The 18,277-nt window shown below is 43.3% G+C and overlaps 1 protein-coding gene across 3 annotated transcripts in view; it reads left to right on the top strand.

The window, feature by feature from the left end:
- Scgdelta (sarcoglycan delta) overlaps positions 1–16,224 on the top strand; it is a 214,531-nt gene extending 198,307 nt beyond the window's left edge. For all 3 annotated transcript variants that reach the window (XM_086915151.1, XM_086915149.1, XM_086915150.1), the window contains 3 exons: positions 11,085–11,274; positions 12,542–12,734; positions 14,928–16,224. In XM_086915151.1, coding sequence (XP_086771277.1) covers positions 11,085–11,274; positions 12,542–12,734; positions 14,928–15,294 — 750 coding nt within the window. In that variant the 3' untranslated portion in view covers positions 15,295–16,224. The remainder of the gene's footprint in view (positions 1–11,084; positions 11,275–12,541; positions 12,735–14,927) is intronic.
- Positions 16,225–18,277: the final 2,053 nt, after the last annotated feature.

Raw genomic sequence — 18,277 nt, forward strand, 5'->3', positions numbered from 1 at the left:
ATTTCAAAAAATTCAGAAAAAAGATTGAGAATCGCCACGATTCCGCTCGAAACTTTCGATATTCGGGTATCGCGAATTCGAGATATTAAAATTGGCGCGAATTTCAAATAATTTTTCGTACAATTTTTGACAAGAACAATTCACGAAGTATTTTCGAAATTTCCCATCGTGTTTGGGCCACGAATGGATCAATCCACGAATCTTTGCACCCCAATCGCGACAAGCTTGTCGAAAAATTGCGAGCTTAAGGATCAAAATTCGGAAAGACATCGAGAACATTGTCACGATTTCGTTCGAAACATCCGATATTCGCGAGATATTAAAATTGGCGGGAATTTCGAATGTTTCGCGACGTGGAAATTTTTGACAAGAGGAGATTATTCCCAACGAAATTTTCCACGTGGTTGGGCCCGTCCATGAATCTTGCACGCGAAACTGTGGCAAACTTGTCGAGCGTTGGGAGCTTAACGACGGAAGGACATTGGACGAGGCGATCGATATTGATTCATCGGAAAAGTTTTGCCAACCGGCCAATAAATGCGTGAGAAACGGCCCGGTCACCCTGTATACATTACGTATAACCGGCTGCGTTAGTATTAAAGGATATCTATTACAGAGGGGAGAGGGTGGAGGGGAGTGCAAGTGCAAGTGCAGTATACCGGGCACGGCGCCATGAATTTTGAACGTGCCATAGTTGTTGCCCGGTTGAAACCGGGTCGAACAACGGACCAACGAGTTTATCGTTCCCGGGGATTTCGACCGTGGACCAACCTACGATTTTTTCTTCCATTTTACGACGATCAACGTTTTCACGCTTTTTGGTTCTTTTTTTTTTTTTTTTTTTTTTTTTCGCCGATTCGTGGACCAGGTTTTCGTGGACGTGACAGGCGATTGTCCGACTTTACTACGTTTTTTTTTTAACGCTTCCCTTCTGATCTCCCCCTCCCCCCGTCCCGATTTCATTTCGAAATTCATTCTTAATTTGTTTCATTCGTTTGTTCATTTCTCGAATAGATTGTTAAACGCGTTTCGAACGAATGCCAGTGGAGGCTAGTGGAGGATCAAAGTTGCGGATTAAATGAAACGAAACGAAATTTTAATTAAATTTTAACATTAGAGCATGCTGTTCGAATGTTATGAAAATAATATATTTAAATTAATTACACTTTTATCTCGATGTTAATTTTGTCAAAAAACATTTTCATAATGATAATCAAACAGCAACCCTTGTTGTTCCGATAGAATTAGTTTAATATTTATTATTTTTACACGTCTTCAATTTACCATCTCTTCTTTCTAAACACCAGTATTTAAAATCTGAACCTCCAAGATGCAAAAATCAGTATTTCGATCGGAGGACGATAACTTATCAAGAAGAAAATTACATAAAATTTCTAAAACCGTTCCAATGAATCCAACGTTGATGAGAAACGTGATATAAGTTTTCAAGGCGCGTGAAAAAACAATTTGTATTTCCCGTTATCGAACGTGTATCCCGGAATATTCGATTCGAAGAGGGAGGAGAAAAGAAAAATACAATATTTCTCTCTCTCTCTCTCTCTCTCTCCCTACAGCGAACCTATTAGCATGTGACCGTGACGCGCATCGAGAAAGAGCGTCGACGCGGCGTCATAAAACGTGCATCAAGCGGAGAAATTTATCGGCGCGGGTCCGAAATAAAGTAATTATACCGTGGCGCGCGATCAAAGGGAGCGAGGACGAGCGAGAAGTCGGGTTATTAAAAATTATAAACAACACGGTCTCCGTGAGACAAAGTTTCGAAAACATCGTGGCCGATGCGTGCCACGTTATATTCACCAGCTTTTCCACGCTTTTCCCGGTATCCGCGTCGCCTCGTTTGCCATTCAAAGCCTATCGTGCCTCCTCTCTCCCTCTCACTCTTATTTTTTTATATTTCTCGTTATATCCTTTTTTTTTTTGTTTACTTCTCCCTCCACCGTTTTTAATCCACCGTGCCAAACAACGCGAGGAACAAAAGCAAAGAGAGAGAGAGAGAGAGAGGGAGGGAGGGAAGAGAAGGAAAATAAAAAAAGAAAAAGTTCGGCAAGGTATGATAGAGAGGGGGGGAACCAGGTCGAAAGGTATCTTCTCTGTGTCTTTCGAAACGTTGGAGATATATATATATATATAGAGAGAGAGAGAGAGAGAGAGCAGTTCCCTTCGAGGCAGAGATTAATTAGAGAGCGAAGAATACAATAAATGATTATATCGAGGAAGAAGAAAGTGGCAAGGCCGGTGACGGAAACCGAAAGAGGCAGGGAACGAAGGAGAGGGGACGAGACACCTGGAGGAGGCCAGGGAGTAATACTGTAAAGGAGGAATGCCGAGATTGTACCCAGCGCCATTAATGATGCCCTTAGGGTGCCCCCGTCGTCTCCTACCATCTCCTTTGTAAATTATATAAAGAATTGTTCCCATTAGTGTAAAAAAATGTACACTGTAATGCATATATGCGTATATGTTATATATATATATATATATATATATATAAATGTATATACACACATATATGTACAATATATTTATCCGTACGATTTATACGTGTGTACGCCGGGTATACGAATATAACAAGGATGAAAAACGGTGGAGGCACGGTATATACTCGGTATCGGTTACCAACCCGCCTCGTTATCCTAAGAAAATGATCTGCAAGGACCGCTCATTACAGTGCACGTCTCTTCGGGCTATCTTTCGTCTTTTATTGTTCGACTTATTCTCCCTTATATATAGTGTGTGTGTGTGTGTGTGCGTGTGTGTGTATCGAACACAAAAGGGGAAAGCGTCGAAAGCGTTGAACGAGGACGTGGAAATTAGTTTATCAACGGATTAACAATTCGTTACGCGTCATTAATGATGAAATTATTGTGGCGCGTCCAGATCCATTCCAACTGGCGGAGAATTCGATTCGAATATTGCGACGAGTGAGAGAAAAAAAAAAAAAAAATTCTCGTTTTATTCTTTGAATCGGGATGCTCTTTTCTCTTCCCCCTTTCTTTCTTACTTTAAAATCGTCTTCTTATCGATTATCTTGTTTGCAAAGCTTCTCGCTTAACGAGCGAGATATAATGGCGCATAATCATCGGAGAAATGAATGGGTTATATAATTGGAGGCAGCTCGTGATGGATTCACGGCATTGTAAAGGGAGAATAGTTAAACTGTTCTTGAAGAGGAAGAGGGACAAGAAGACGCGGGTAGGTAGGGGCTGTCTCACTTTATCGCTCGATTTCACCGTGGCGAAAGAACGAGGGAAAAACAGCGGGCACAGCGATAGGAAAGAGATTCTCGTCGAAATCATCCTCGGCTCTTCGAATCCGTGGAAAAAGGGTTGGCGCGACTAACTTTCCAGGTATCCGTGTCAAAGTAAACAGGAAAGCTTAAATAAATACGGATAAAAAAAAATCCCTCTGATCAAACGTTACCTTTGTTTGCAACGTATATCCTACAATCGATAACACCACCGCGTTCATTTTTCGGCAATCGTTTGAAAAAAAGAAAGAGAGAGAGAGAGAGAGAGAGAGAGAGAGAGAGAGAGAAGACAGAAATAGAAAAAAAAAAAAGAAAAAATCATCAAACGAAACTTTTTCTCCCTACAAATCCAATCCCATCCCCTCGAATTTCTTTTCTCCCCTCTTCTCTCTCGAGTTTTAATTCTTAATTCGTCCGATTCCAAAATAGGATAAAAATAAAAAATAAACAAATAAATACTCGCGATCAGTAGAAAAAAAGAAATAAGACCCCTTCCATTCCTCGAATTCTTACAATTCCATCGCCACTTGAGACACCACTTCGGACACTCGGCGCAATTTCAACCCCTCGGATCCGAAATGCCTGGGATCCGCCTTCATACCTTCCTTCCTTCCCTCTTTTCGCCGGGAAACGGGACGAAAACGAAATGAAACGAACTAATCCCGGCCGGCGATGTATCAACGCCGTCGGCGAACCGTATTGCCGCGTTTTCAACTACGAAATCATACCGGACGTTGGTAAATCCTGGGCCACCGGATACCGCCATCACTGCACACCCCGCGATTTAATCCTTGCGCCGTAGAATAACACGAAATTGCAATGTCGCCGCGGCGATGTAACTGCCAGGATGGGATGGGTCGAGCCGTGGACGAGGGGCGTGGAGGGTGCCGACAGAGGGGCCGGATTATTCGCTGCAAAAGTTAGACGATTCGTGTCCAGCTCGGGATAATTACGTGAGGTGTATTAACGTGTGGTGCACACGTACCGGCTGCATGCATACGTATAATTACCGGTGCGGTTTACGTACGAGAGGAAGAGAGAGAGAAAGTGGTGTGTGTGTGTGTTGGAGGAAGGCGTTTAACCTCCACCTCGACGTTTCGCATCGATATCGTGAAATTTAGGAATCGTTTCGTTTCACGGTTTGTTCGAGAAGAAAGAAGGAATCGCGACAATTGAATCCTCGTCGAGGAAACGCGTGGAATTTTGTTGGAGAGAGAAGAATTAATTTTGGGGGATGCTTGAAATTTTGGTAGTGATTTCTTTGTGGAATAGAAAATTTGAAAAAGAGCTCGAATTTTCCCACTAATATATGCGAAAATACTTCGTGTATTTCGCTTTGAAGATAGAGAGATGCGTTGAAGCTCCTTCTATTTCATTTCGATGGATCCCAATTGGTTGGCCAAGATAAAAGGGCTTTCAAGTTTCCATAGCGTAGAGATTGATGAATGTATTCCACGATCTACAATTTATTTTTCTTTTTTTTTTCTTTTTCGGAAATGCGCAATACTTTCTTCTTAGAGAATTTTTACGTTTTTCTTCCAGAGGAATCGCATCCTCGTCTCGAGTTTGGAATGAAAATACGTTTCAAAGATTTTCAACGATCGTTGACGAGGAGGAAATGGTTATCTTCGAAATTATAGGGAAATTCAAAGTTTTCCTAATTTCCTAACGCGCTTTCAATCGAGTTTTAAGATAAATTAAACATAAAATATAACATAAAATATAATATACGACGAGAAAGAACAAAGTACAAAGAAACGTTTTCTGCAATAATAAAGTTAAAGGGCATGCATTGAAATTTTAGTGAAATTAGGAATTCGTAACGAACGTTGCAATGTATAAATGCACAAGTTTTGCTTGCACTATTGTTTACGAATTTACGACAGCCGAGCTGGGATATACACGCGTGTGGTATTTTCATTCTGGAAAAGGAAAGAGAAGAGAAATTCTTTAACGGAAAAATAAAAGAGCGAAAGAATATTGTGAAAGTATTGTAACGACTGCACGCGCGCGTAAAATACGCGTTCTAAAATAGTAGAAAAATACGAGCGGAGAGAAGATAGAAGCTTATCGGTAAATTGAAAATAATTACCACGGAGGGCTCGATATTCGATCGATATTTTAATCAGAAATTCGTTTGAAAAAAAAAAAAAAAAAAAAGAACCGTATACCCATTACCCGTTATAATGGAAATGTACTAACTCTCCTCCTCCTCCTCCTCCGACAAAAAATATAAATTTGAATTTACAAGTCACGATTATAAAACTTTACCCAACATTATCGAACATTACCGAGACGCTTAACTTCCTCCCGCGAGTATATCACTCGAGACAGAAATTACTATCATAATTTTAATTCGTGAAATTTGAAATCAATGCGATGAAATAAACTTTCCTCCAAAAAAAAAAAAAAAAAATCTCAACAACGTACGTATTCCCCTCTACGGTGCACGAGGAGAATTTCTGAAGAGGAAACAGAGAGAGAGAGAGAGAGAAAGGATGGAACAGCGGTGAAACGTTAATATCGATTAAAAAAAATCCCAGCTGCAAATTGATCGATGAGAATAAAATGGACAGCGGGGCTAAATTGGTGGGGCCGTGTGAGCGGGGGTGTTCGAAAGGCTGTAAATAACGCGCTTTGTATTAATTTATGGAGGGTGAGCAGCCGCGGCGGTCCGAGCAGCGTCGTTACGATGATATACGCGTGCAAGGGGTGTTATTTGGATTTCATTACGCCCCCCCCCCCCGTGAGCACTCGCACCTCCTAAGAATCTCGAGCGACCAGGGTTGAAAATATATTAGGTCGAACGATACTCGTTCAATCTGGAACACTGGTTGAAATTCGGGTATTCTCGTATTTCGTTCGAGCCCATAGCACTATTGCAGTGGATAGTCAAGTGCATGGATGTACGCGTCCAATCCTATTTCGATTGGGGTGTGCGTGAAGAAGCTGGTGCTTGCCACTATTGGTGTATTTTCTTCACGATGAATTATGTATTAATGCGGTTACAAGATCACGATGACTAATTACGAACAAGCTGTCGTATACTGTTCACAATGAGACTTTCTTTTTAATTAGAAATTTTTTAGTTCAATCGAGAGAATCACAATTTGGGGCACAATAATATCGCGACACACTCAAGTTAGATTAAAATTCCTCGAATCGGAAGAAGATAATCAGCGTATTATGGATTTCCTCGAACTAGAATGATGTTAATCAACCATGTCAATATGTCGTCTCTGGGATCGATCCAGCCAGACTGTGAAGCCTATGTCGAAAGCTATACGACTAAACTCTCTAACTAAAAGAAACACACAATCAATCTCCTCTTCAGATAATCCTTTGTTTAGGCTTGAGAGAGGCAAGGCGCGAGCCTTAACAAAGGAAAAGTATAGGAGAGAAATTTCTCCCGTATAACAATCCCTTTATAAATCTCGACAAATGCTGGCGAACAGTATTATTATTATTACTATTAGTATCTTTATCGGGGAATAAACGTAGGGACGTTTCAACGGCGTATGATCCCTCGAATTACAAAAAAGGGGGTGCAGGGGGATTGTAATAACTGGAAACGCGGATAATATTCGGGGAACGGTAGAATCCTGATTTGATTCCATCCCGAAATCGAATCGAGCTAATTTCATCCCCCTGCAACAGCGCACAATGGAGGAAAGTTGCGAAGTGGGCATGATCGCGTGTCGATAGATTAATTTTCATAACTGTGATTATTGGACGGGTTTCGAGCGGGCGACGATGTGTTCGTGCCACGAGCCGGCTGCTCGCATCGCGTGGGCCGAGATATTGCTGTTATCTGGCCCGATTAATTGGTTGGAAGTCGACTTTACTTTACGTCGAATTTCATACGAGTTTCATATGTAAATTGCACGAGGGAATATCCGTGATTTTATGTCGGTAAATTTTCTTCGCGTTACGAAACAAAGTACGATTTGGATTATAGTTTCAAACTGGTGGAATTTTTTGTGACAGATATTTGAGACGATAATAAATGGATGAAGCTTCGAAGAAAACGCTTCGAAATTGGAATATGAGCACGTTCGAACAGGCATTTTACACTTTCGAGGAGAAGACGTTGGAATTGCGAGTTATCTGGCGTTTGTTTTAAACCGATCTCCCTCGTTATTAGATTAGAAAGCCATTGGTGGATTAATCTGTTTTTCACCAGGTCAAAACGCGATTGGAAAACTGGCCGTTTTTCGCGAGTGCGAGTACGAGGATCCATCCACGGTTGTCCTGGATAAAGTATGTACTCGGAAAAATCGAATTTAAACGACTCTGGGCTGGGAAACGCGAGCGGAAACGAGATTCGAAGTGCACGCTTTCAAAGATAGCGTACACGTCGGGAGACACTCTTTGGATCGCGACCCGGATATCCGTTTTACCACCGGAGGGCAGGAACTTTCCTTCGAGATCGAATTCGTATTCGTATTATCTCGACACCTTCGTCTATCGACGAGCTCGTCTATCGCGAAAAATTCATGCACTCGACTCGAATCGAGCAAATAAATCTCTCTCTCTCGTTTCTTCTTCTCGATCGAAAACTAAACACGTGGATTTCATCCATGTGAATTATTCTCGAAAAAGAAAAAATTCTATTCTGGAAAAATTCGGCGAAAAAGGTTTAACAGACCGGTTTTGTACCCTTTTCGACCATCGATTCTCCTCCCCTTTTTCGAGGGTTACGACGATTCACGAAACGAAGTCACGGCTACGGCCCTCTCGACGCCATTGGGGTTTACGGTTACGGTTAAGTACAGAGCGAGGAGATCGTATCGTTTTCCGAACGATTTGGCTAATCGAGCGGCGGCCGCGATGGCAGAGAGGGGACCGCGGCCGCAGCTATGCGCATCCGCTCCACAGCTGCGGGAATTTAAACAAGAATCGGGCTTAGAATCCACCCCACCGAGGAAACGTTCAACCTTTTTGCCCTCCTAACGGCCACCGTCCTTTTAATTTGTCACGCTGTTAAGAGTTAATTTCAGTCTCGTCCCGAGTAGACGAGATTGAAATTGCTAATTTCTACGAAGGCCCGTGCTGGCCTTCGTCCTTGTATCGAGCGACGTGTTTATTCGATCCTTTTTTTTATTCCTCTTCTCCTCTTTTCTTCCTTTTTTTTTTTTTTAATTCGGATATGGAAAAATGAGAAGAGAGAGGAGGAGCATCGCCACGAAGATCGTTTCTTTTTTTCTTTTCTTTTCTTTTCTTTTCTTTTTTTTTTTTTTAAGAGCGAAGAATTAATTATTCTTAAAGGTGAAAGAGGGGAGGGGAAACTTTCAACGGTATCCGACCGCTGGAAATTAGCTGCGAGAATTAACACCGAGTTCCCCCTTGGTGGGTGAAATTTTTTTTGAGGAAGCGTGTTCTGAGAATTACCTGAGAGGAGGGCTCGTAGAAAGTAACGATCGGCCCGAAATTAACCTTAAAACCGGCGTTATGCGCTCGTCCCGTATTTTTCCGAGGAAATCACTCCGGATTTTAATATCCGCCCCTTTTTTTTACCCCGAAACATTTTTCGAACGGTCGAAAAATTCTCTTCCAAAAATTACCGCCGATTCTCGCGTCCAACCGCGATTGGGAAAAAAACCACCCTCTTTTCTCCTCCCGATTCGCGAACATCGAGAACGAGGAGACCACCTGATAATCGAGCTCTGGAACACGTTTCGAGGCCAGAAAATCCGCGATTGCTCGGTCAGACGAGGGAAGGAGGGACCGAGTTTACTGGCGTTTATCCAACCGGTGGCCACATTTCGTAGTGATCGGTCGCTATAATAAATGGAAACTGCGGAGCGCGTGGCGGCGATTGCTTCCAATCGAGTGGCTAATCATCGGAAACCAATGTAGAGAGAGAGAGAGACGACTTTGTACACAACACGTGCACGAAGGGGGTGTGCACGAGGCGAGGAGCAAAGAATGCATTTTTCGTCGCTCAAGTTCGAGCGATCTCTATCTATCTCTGTCCGTCTATCTATCTCTCTATATCCAGGAGACGATAAGCCGCTCGAAGTCGCTGGGAACGCTCGAAACGCAATTACCGCGAGAGTTCGTCGAGCGTTCCACTTTCGATCGACGTCGAAAACGAATCGTCGATCACGATAGACAGGCCCCCCCCCCAGGAAACGGTTTGGAAAAAAAAAAGAAGGAAAAAAAATACGAGGGACAAAGAGCGGTGGAGACGCACGTCGGCGTGCAATTAATGTAACGCGAAATTGAATTTTCGCAGGGGTGGAAAATCAAGCGAAAGGGGACGCGAACGTGAAAGAATATTCGGTGTTTATGGGACCAAATGTTGGAAACTATATCCACGGATCGAAAATTCGTCCTTCTTCGCGATTAAATTAACGACGATAGAAGGTGAATGACCAGTTGATCGCGGGTGTCGGACGACCTGCTAGAAATGACCTGATGGTGACATATCTTATCTAACAATTGCAGTGGCGTCGCGTATTCTCCTCGCGTGAAAATTCGTTGCAGGGGAATTTGAGCCGTTTTTAATAATAGAGAAGATAGTGCATTCACTGTATATATCCGATTCAAAATGTATAGTTTCGAAATCTGTAGTGCGCGCTTCTATGATTCGAAAGAGTATTAAGAAATACGCAGTCGAGGCGCGAAAAGTAAGTTTAAATAAATGAAAAATTCGTCTTCTCACGATTAAATTCGTTGCAGAGGAATTTGAGCCGTTTTTAGTAGGGGATAGTGCATTCACTGTATATCTGTTGAGATTGAAATAGGTTTGGAATCTGTACTGCACACTTTCACGATTCGAAAGAAATGTTAAGCAGTCGAGGCGCGAAAAGTTAGAGGAAAAATTAAATTAATAACGATCACAAGAGGAGAACGCGTCTCTGTCATCTAACAATCGCAATGTCATCACGTATTCTCCCCCTATGAAAATTCGCTGGAAAAGAAATTTTTAGCCACTTTTAAAGGGGATACTGTATATCCGTTTGAGATTCAAAATTTATTTATAACTCGCCGTATGGAATCTGTGGAACCAGGCACGGCTTCTACGAATTCGAATTGAAAAGAGTGTCGAGAAAGGCGCGCTCGAGGCGCAGAGAGAAGCAAGTCTAAATAGACGAGGAATAAAGGAGGTGAAAAAGATATTTGACGAAATTCCTTGGCTGGCAAAGAAAAAAAACTAAGCGCCAAGTTTTTAAACCCCGGCTGACAAGTTTGTTTAGGGCAGGTATGCCTGGTCTCGAGTATGCGCGCGCAATATGTTCGGTTCATAACGCATTCCTTCGGCTCGTCATACGACACGCGTTTCCTTCCTCCCCGAGCTCGAGCACCAGCGGTACTGTAACACCGTCGAAATAAAATTCTGCCCGCGCCACTGTTCCAATATTATGCGGGAAATATTTCAAACGAACCCCCGCGATCACAATGGCAAAGTGGGGAGGAGGGGGATTTGTGGCGCGAGGCCCTGGCGTGTGCCTCATCACCGCATTTATTATTCAACCGTCTGAAACGGCAATAATGTCGGTCGGTCGGTGGTATTTAATTTTCGTGCTGTTGAATCATGGCGCGGAAGTATATCAAAATGTATCTCTTATTCGTTCATTCGTTGGGAAAATAAAAGATAAGAGAAATGAGGGGGAGAAAGAAAAAAGAGGAGAAGAGAGAGAGAGAGAGAGAGAGGAAACGGAAGAGCAGTTAAAATCGAAGAAATTTTAACGCGGGATAGGCCTACGGCTTCTCCTTATTCCTTCGACGATCCATCTATCCCGACCCAGAAAGGGAGCCGACACAGAGAGGCTCTCGTTTATTTCCTGACAGTCATTTCCTCTCCTTTCAGGAGGGAATCGGCTCCCTGAAGGTGGTGCCCGGAGGGATCGAGCTCAGAGGTCAGGCCGCCGTCCTGGATGCCCTGGTGGCCTCCAGCCTCAGATCCAGACGGGGAAAGAATCTGGTTCTCGAGTCGTGGAACAACTTCACGGCGTCGGCCAGGTCGCACGATGGCCGATTGCTCGCCCGATTCACAGTTGGTAAGAATTGCGAACATGTGATGTGATATCGATCAAAATGGATCGATTTTTTTCTTTTTTTCTTTTTGCGGTTAAAAAATAATGAATGGAGGATAATATTGGAACGAATTCTCGATACATAACGACATATTCGATTTTCGAGATCGTTCTTTCGTCGTGTTTCGCGCGATCGACAATTGTTACAGCTCTTCAATCGAATCTAGGGAGGGGAGGACGAGTTTAAAATTATGGTCGAAGTTAATTCGAATCGCGAAATGTTTGTAGTTCACGGTTGGTATTTAATCTAAAAGGTGTAGAAAAGTTTGGGTGGTGAAATTGTAGGTTTTTCGAGGTTCGAAATACTGGAGAAAAAAAAAAAGAGCTGGAAAGCATCAGTAGCTCTGTAGAGAGATGAAAAAAAATCCTATGAAAAAAAAAAACGGAATTTACACGGGTTTGCGAAAGACTTTACAGGATCGCGAAGTAATTCTCTCTCGAAATCCCTTCCCTTTCAAGATGAACGAATATTTCTTTTTATCTCTCACTTTTTTCCCACCAATTTTTTTTTTTTTTTTCCTTTTAATGTCACCGATTATTTCCCTGGTGGAAAACAAAAGGACAGATATCGATGGCATACAACATAGGGGTGAGATACACGCGTCGTTAATGGAGATGAACGTTTCACTCACGTCACGGTTTGTAGCTTTGAAGCTAAATCACGCGACAATCGTCGAAGGTTCCGCTGTATTAACGTCGACGGCGATTTCGAAAAATAATCTCGAAACAAAAGTCGTTCAATTTCCCCTTGAAGAGGAAATGCGCAAAATAACGCGTCTTCTGAAACTGTTTTAAACGAAAAAAGAAAAGAAAAGAAAAGAAGAAGAAGAAGAAGAAGAAGAAAAGAATTCTTACGCGTACAATATATTCACCCCCTCGACGCAAATATTCAAATAAATGCTACTCGTGTGTATACACGCGCAACGACACGGAATTAATTTCCTCGTTCTTCGCGGCGATTTAAAGCGCGTCGATTCGAGGCACGTACAATAAATAAGCAAACGGAAGATTCGTTCCGCGTTACGAATAAGTAGCGACAAAACTTGAAACTCTCCATTACGTCTCGTTGCAGAGACGGGAAAAAAACGTGATTTCCAATTCCACGAGATTTAACGAACTTTCTTCCCTCCACCCAAAGATATTTTCCTTCTTCTTCCTCCCCTCCTCTTCTTGGCGCCCGTTTACTCATTCCTCGAGACGGAAAATGGAGTGTCTTTTGTCCACTTTACAGGCGAGGATCGCGTGGACTGCGTGTCGAGAGGCTTCCGGATAACCGACCCTCGAGGAGGAATTCTCTTCTCGGCGGACAGGGAGCAGGTGGTGGTCGGGGCGGAGATGTTGAGGGTGACCGGCGACGGGGGTGCCGTTTTCCAGGGCAGCGTTCAAACGCCTCTGGTCAGAGGGGAATCTGGCCGTGGTCTCAGGTAATCGCGAGAAGAAAGGGAGGGAAAAAAAAATAAAATCGGATATATCTCGCCACGAGTATAACAAGAGCAGAGATTTAAAAATCGTGAGAAAGATTCCTCTTTTCCAAGCTTTCCATCTCTTGGTTTTGAAAGTAAATTTCCTTGTATAAAATGATTCTCTCTAATACCGAAAATTAACAATTATTTAAAGTATTATAAAAAAGAAGGAAAAATCAATTTGACGCGAAGGAAGATATAGATCTATCTATCCAAAGATCTATGAAAATATAAACAATTTTTCTTTTAAATGTCTAATTCGATCATCGTCGAAGAAATTACTCGAAGATGTTACTTAAATAATGGAATAATTTAACGCGAGGATATGAGTCACCGCCTTTCGCGCGTCCCACATTTATTTCAGAAGTTTCTAAAAGTGACTTCGACCCAGTTCAACCATCCGAGCGCTGAATTTTCCATCAGCTTTCTCCATCCATCCCCGATAATCATCCCCGATACAGGGCGTCGATATAAATAGCGTTTCGATATTCCAATCAACTTTCCTTGTAGCCCCGTGGCCGGCTATAAATAATCGAGTCGGATACCGACTGCGACCGACACTCGCGTGGGATTAAACTTCGCGGTAACACGGTTAAATATATAGCGCCGGTCGAACGAAAGGGAGGCGGGCTGTGAAATCGTGTAATTGATGGGAATGCTGGTTGACAAAAGGCCCGTAAACCGTTCTTATTCGCGACGCGATTAAGCTTGTCGATCCAATAAGAACTAAATTCGTGTCATGGACGCAAAAACTATTTCCCTCGAATCGAACGATGCTCGTCGTTTCCATTCTAAAATTTAAACAAGGAAACGCGTATATATATATATATATATATATAAGGAGAACTTCGATCGATTTAACAACGGAGAGACGTTTCCTACGAATCTTCGAGGATCCTTCGAATTTTTACATCACCAATCACGAGCACTCCTCAAGCCTGCATCGTCATATTCGAAACATTCGATTCCTCTTTCCGAGGAGGGAAACGGCAGTTCGTTGCCAGTTATATTGGCAAGAATATGGCGTATTAAGATAGTTTAGGGAGGGATCGAGGCGGATCGTGGCGCGCTGGTTATTGATAGTGTCGGCCAATTTACAGACGGATTTACGATTACAATAAAACTTTGCTCGCGCGGAAAATTATATTCATAGGATTGGATTTATGCCAGATATGAAATACCGGAGGATCCGAAACGGGGTGGAGGCTGCAAGCAATAGGTCGACGACGATGATAGGGGGTTTGAATGGAGGATGGAAGGGAGAGGACGGTGCTTTACCACTTTCTTAGAAAAGAAGGATCGATTATTGCAAACCTGACGTTGCAAGTCGACCAGTTGCCGTATTATTCCGTCGCGCGATATTGCGAATTTTCGATCGTATTTATCCCTTGCGAGATTCTGCCCGCTTCTTCTTCGTTATTATTAACTTGTCTTCCTTTGCGTTTCTGGATAGTTGGAAAATGAATGAAATTCGAGAGGGAATTTTTTATTTAAGGAAATTGGTTAACTGGGATTGAATCCCCAGTGGATTGCATTTCTCGTCGTTTTCTTTTTTTTTTTTTTTTTTAAATATTCAAAGAGATCAATATCGATGAGATACAGTCGGTCGCAAAAGTATTTATTCCCCTCTTTTTTAGAAAAGGAAGCTTAGAGGTATTTTGAAAAATGTGATTTTGATGAAATTTTGCGTGTAGCGTAGAGAGCGTGTAACGGGTTATGCATATAGAGCAATTTATTTTTCGATGGAAAATTACTTTGAGCGCGTGAAATCAATTTCCAAAATTTCATCGTCATTTTTTGTTTTTTTCTCTTTTTTTCTTTCATATTTCCCGCACAACTTCGCGATGGAAATATTTTTCATAACGGGGGATGGATTAATTGAAACTTAATTATTTCATAGTCGATTAAAATTTCGTTCTATCTCGTACGATCGGAAATTTTAAAAAAAAAACAAAATGCTTTAAGGCATTGATTTCATCCTCTCGAAATTACATATTCTAACGAAAAATACATATATATATATATAAAACTCGTAGAATTATTACTAACTCCGATAACACGATTTATTAATCGAACTTTCGTTTGATACCGACTCGATGGAAGCTCGTTTTCCATAAAAATTCATCTCACGTGCGCGAATAATTGTTTCCACAGGCTGGAATCAGCGACCAGATCCCTGAAGATCAGCGCGCCCCAACAAGTGGCGATCGAGTCCTGGGCGAACGAGATCTCGGCCACCTGTCTAACGGATCTGAAACTCGAAAGCGTGCACGGAGCGATCAAGTTGGAGGCGAAGACTCTGTTCATGAAAGGGTTGAAGACGGCCAACCCGACGAACCAAGGCCACTCGTCCAAGGAGCAACAGCCTCAGCAGCAGCAGCAGCATTCCCCGAGAACAGGGTCCTCCCCTCACCAGAGTCAAAGAGACACGACCATTTATCAGTTGTGTGCCTGTGCTAACGGGAAACTGTTCCTCGCCAGATCCGAGGGGACGTGCCAAGCGGACAAATCGATTTGCTAATACCTAGAACCACGAGATCCACTACTGCCACTATTGCTACTACCACTATTACTACCACGCCTCGAAAAATGGACGATAGAGGATGCACTTGGCGACTCGTGGAATCGAAATTTGCAGAGGATCGACGGCAGATGTCCAGCTCGAGATCTTCCCGCTTCTTCGCGCTGGTGGTTTTGCGAAATTTTAGAAATTTGGCGCGTGGACGCTTGCGTTTTAGAACGTTGTCGTTCCGCTGTTCTTAGTCATCCCGCTACGGATGGACGAAGCGTTGCACGCCTCGCGAGGAGGCAAGGTTATAATAAAGAGAAGCCGATTCGAATTCGAACCGATCGAATGTATAATACCTTGTATATTAAAATACGAAACTGATTATCAGATAGGTGATGAGCGGCTGGTAATCGAATCTCGTCATCTCGTTCCTGTCTCTGCCCCTGTCGAGTCGTTTCCCTCCCCCGCCAAGTCTCTCCTGCTGGTTTCTTTGCGCAAACGTTCGCGTGGCCAGTCGATAGGCAACGATTTGCAGTTCCTTTTTTCAGCCCGGTGGATGAGAGGGAGAAATAGAAATGGAGTGAGAGAGAAAGGGAGAAGGATGGTGCTTTTGCGTGGAAGAGGATGTGTCCCGCCGCGATTAACATTATGCAATAGTTCATAATAGGATGCGCGATAGAAGATCCGTGTGCGTGCGTGCGTGTGTTTTTCGCCCGATTCTGGATCTATGATTTATAAGAGAGAGAGAGAGAGAGAGAGAGAGACGTCGCGCGATTAGAGGAACGTTTTATTTTGGAGCGCGTTTTAAAATGGGAGGCGCAAGTGTAGTTCACTGTAAAAGGATCCGGTTGCGTGATCCAGCTTGCACACGCTGTACATCGGCCATGTCCATCTATTTATGTATGTGGCAATAAAGTCGTTATTGTTACTATTATTATTAAATACGGTGGTGTAATCATTCCTCCTCGTGATCCATTCCCCCTCGTCACATTTTTCAGAGAAGAGAGAGTATATAAAATCCCTCGTCGCTGCTTAAACCAAACGTATCGGCAAAGTCTCGAGGTCGAAAGGTTTATTAAATGAAATTATTCCTCCGATCCTATTAAGAAACTACTATTCTATCGAAGAATCCCTCTAACCTGTTCAAGAAGCTGTTCAGCATCGGGAGACTGGATATTTTACAATATCGATCGAGAGGGGCTGTTGTATAGGGCGATAAAACGATAACGGAGGGGAAATTAGGCGAAACGAAAATAGTTTTCAAGAAAGGCCGATCTCGCTACATAATATAGTATATGTCAAGCCGGCTGACAGGTAGCAAGGGCAATCTCACCTAGTAGCCCCTTAAACGGCTCTGACGGCAAGGTAATTTTCTCGGAATTCGAGATTAAAATTGCATCCAGCCTGGAAGGGAACAAAGTACGCCCTCCCCGTACGTCCCGACCACTCTTGCCCTGGCTTCAGGAGGGGGTAACGATGACGAGGAGGATGGAGCAATCTGACAAGGGAAGGAGGGTAAGGAGAGAGAGAGAGAGAGAGCGTAAGCGGTGTGAATTAGCAGCAGTCGGGTAAAAAAAATACTGGGCGGATGAAAAATGCCTCTTAGATCCCCTTGTATTACCCTAAGAAGAGCAGGATCTGGGGAACACTCCGAGGGGAACGAGGTGAAAATGTTACGGTAAATTTTCTTGGACCTTCCTTGTATCGTTTGTAAAAAAAATTTAACAAGGATTCCTTCTCAAGCTTTCGTGGGAATGTTTTCATTCGGCCAAAATTAATTATTATTCCATCCCTTCACGCTCATTAAAGCAAATCAACTCCGAGATCGAAAGGTTAGACGTGCAAGCGTATACAATGCAAAGTATAGAAAGGTACACGTGAGTACATGCCATTTTAGCACGATTCATCCAAACGAAAAAAGGAAAAAAGAAAAAAAAAAGAAAATGTATCTGTAAACCGACAGTGCATATCATAATATACCCGTGGATGGGATAATCGGGAAATTATTCGAAATTTTACCATTCAGATATGATGGATACCCCTTCCGAACAGAATTCCGACGCGTAACGCGAGCATTGTAGGCAGCCAGCTTCATTAGAGATCTAATGAGGCATCGACACTGTAGAGTCGACGTAGTTGGTCATCGATAAACAGATGATAATGACCTTACGCGGATGATAATCGCAACGGCCGCGTCATTAATCTCCACGTTATCGATATACGAGTGTAAAAGACGAGTCGTTCGCAAAATTCGGGGCGGGAGGGGAAAACTTTCCGGGACGAGAAAAAACGATGTTGTCCGGACGTTTCCAATATCCTTTTTTCTTTTTTTTTTTTATATCCTCGTGGCAAAACGCTTCACCGACGATCAGAGGCGGGGAAAGTTTCGGCCTCGGGGCGAGAGCCTCAAAGAAACGGCAAGATAATTAATCTGGAATCTATTCAAGAGCCATTACCTCGCGCTCCTAGACTGATTAATTAACCAGCCGCTTTGTTTATATAGTCCCTCGACTATTACCCACTACTTCGCCGGGTTAAATTACTTGCACGCCGGCTCGAGTGACGTGAGACACGCTCGCAGTTTTCTTTCCCCTTCCTAAGAAGACCTCTGCATCCGCCTCTCTCCAACCCCTCCTCCGCCCCCTCAATCCTCGCCCGCGTTTGGGGAGGCGGAGTGAATCTCGTTGCGGTCCGCAACCGAGAGCCGGAGAGATCCTGTCGGATGGATTCTGCGAACCGTGAAATTGTCGCGCGACCGATAAACCTTTAAATACGAATTAGCGGCACTCGTGCCACGCGAAACCTGGCGTTTCCACGCACCACGTGCCATCCACCCTGCTCTGCGCCCGCTATAATTAGTATCCGGTTCTCGCGGCCAAGCGCGGGATGACACCGCCATATTCAAAAAGGTAGGGGGTTGCAACGGAAGCGGAGGAGGGGGGGACACTCGTTCGATTAGCGGCCGATACCCGTGCGCGTAATTAGTTTTAGCACG

Source organism: Apis florea, unplaced genomic scaffold (assembly GCF_048593485.1).
Source record: "Apis florea isolate Af1SG1 unplaced genomic scaffold, ASM4859348v1 contig_3772_pilon, whole genome shotgun sequence".
NCBI lineage: Eukaryota > Metazoa > Arthropoda > Insecta > Hymenoptera > Apidae > Apis > Apis florea.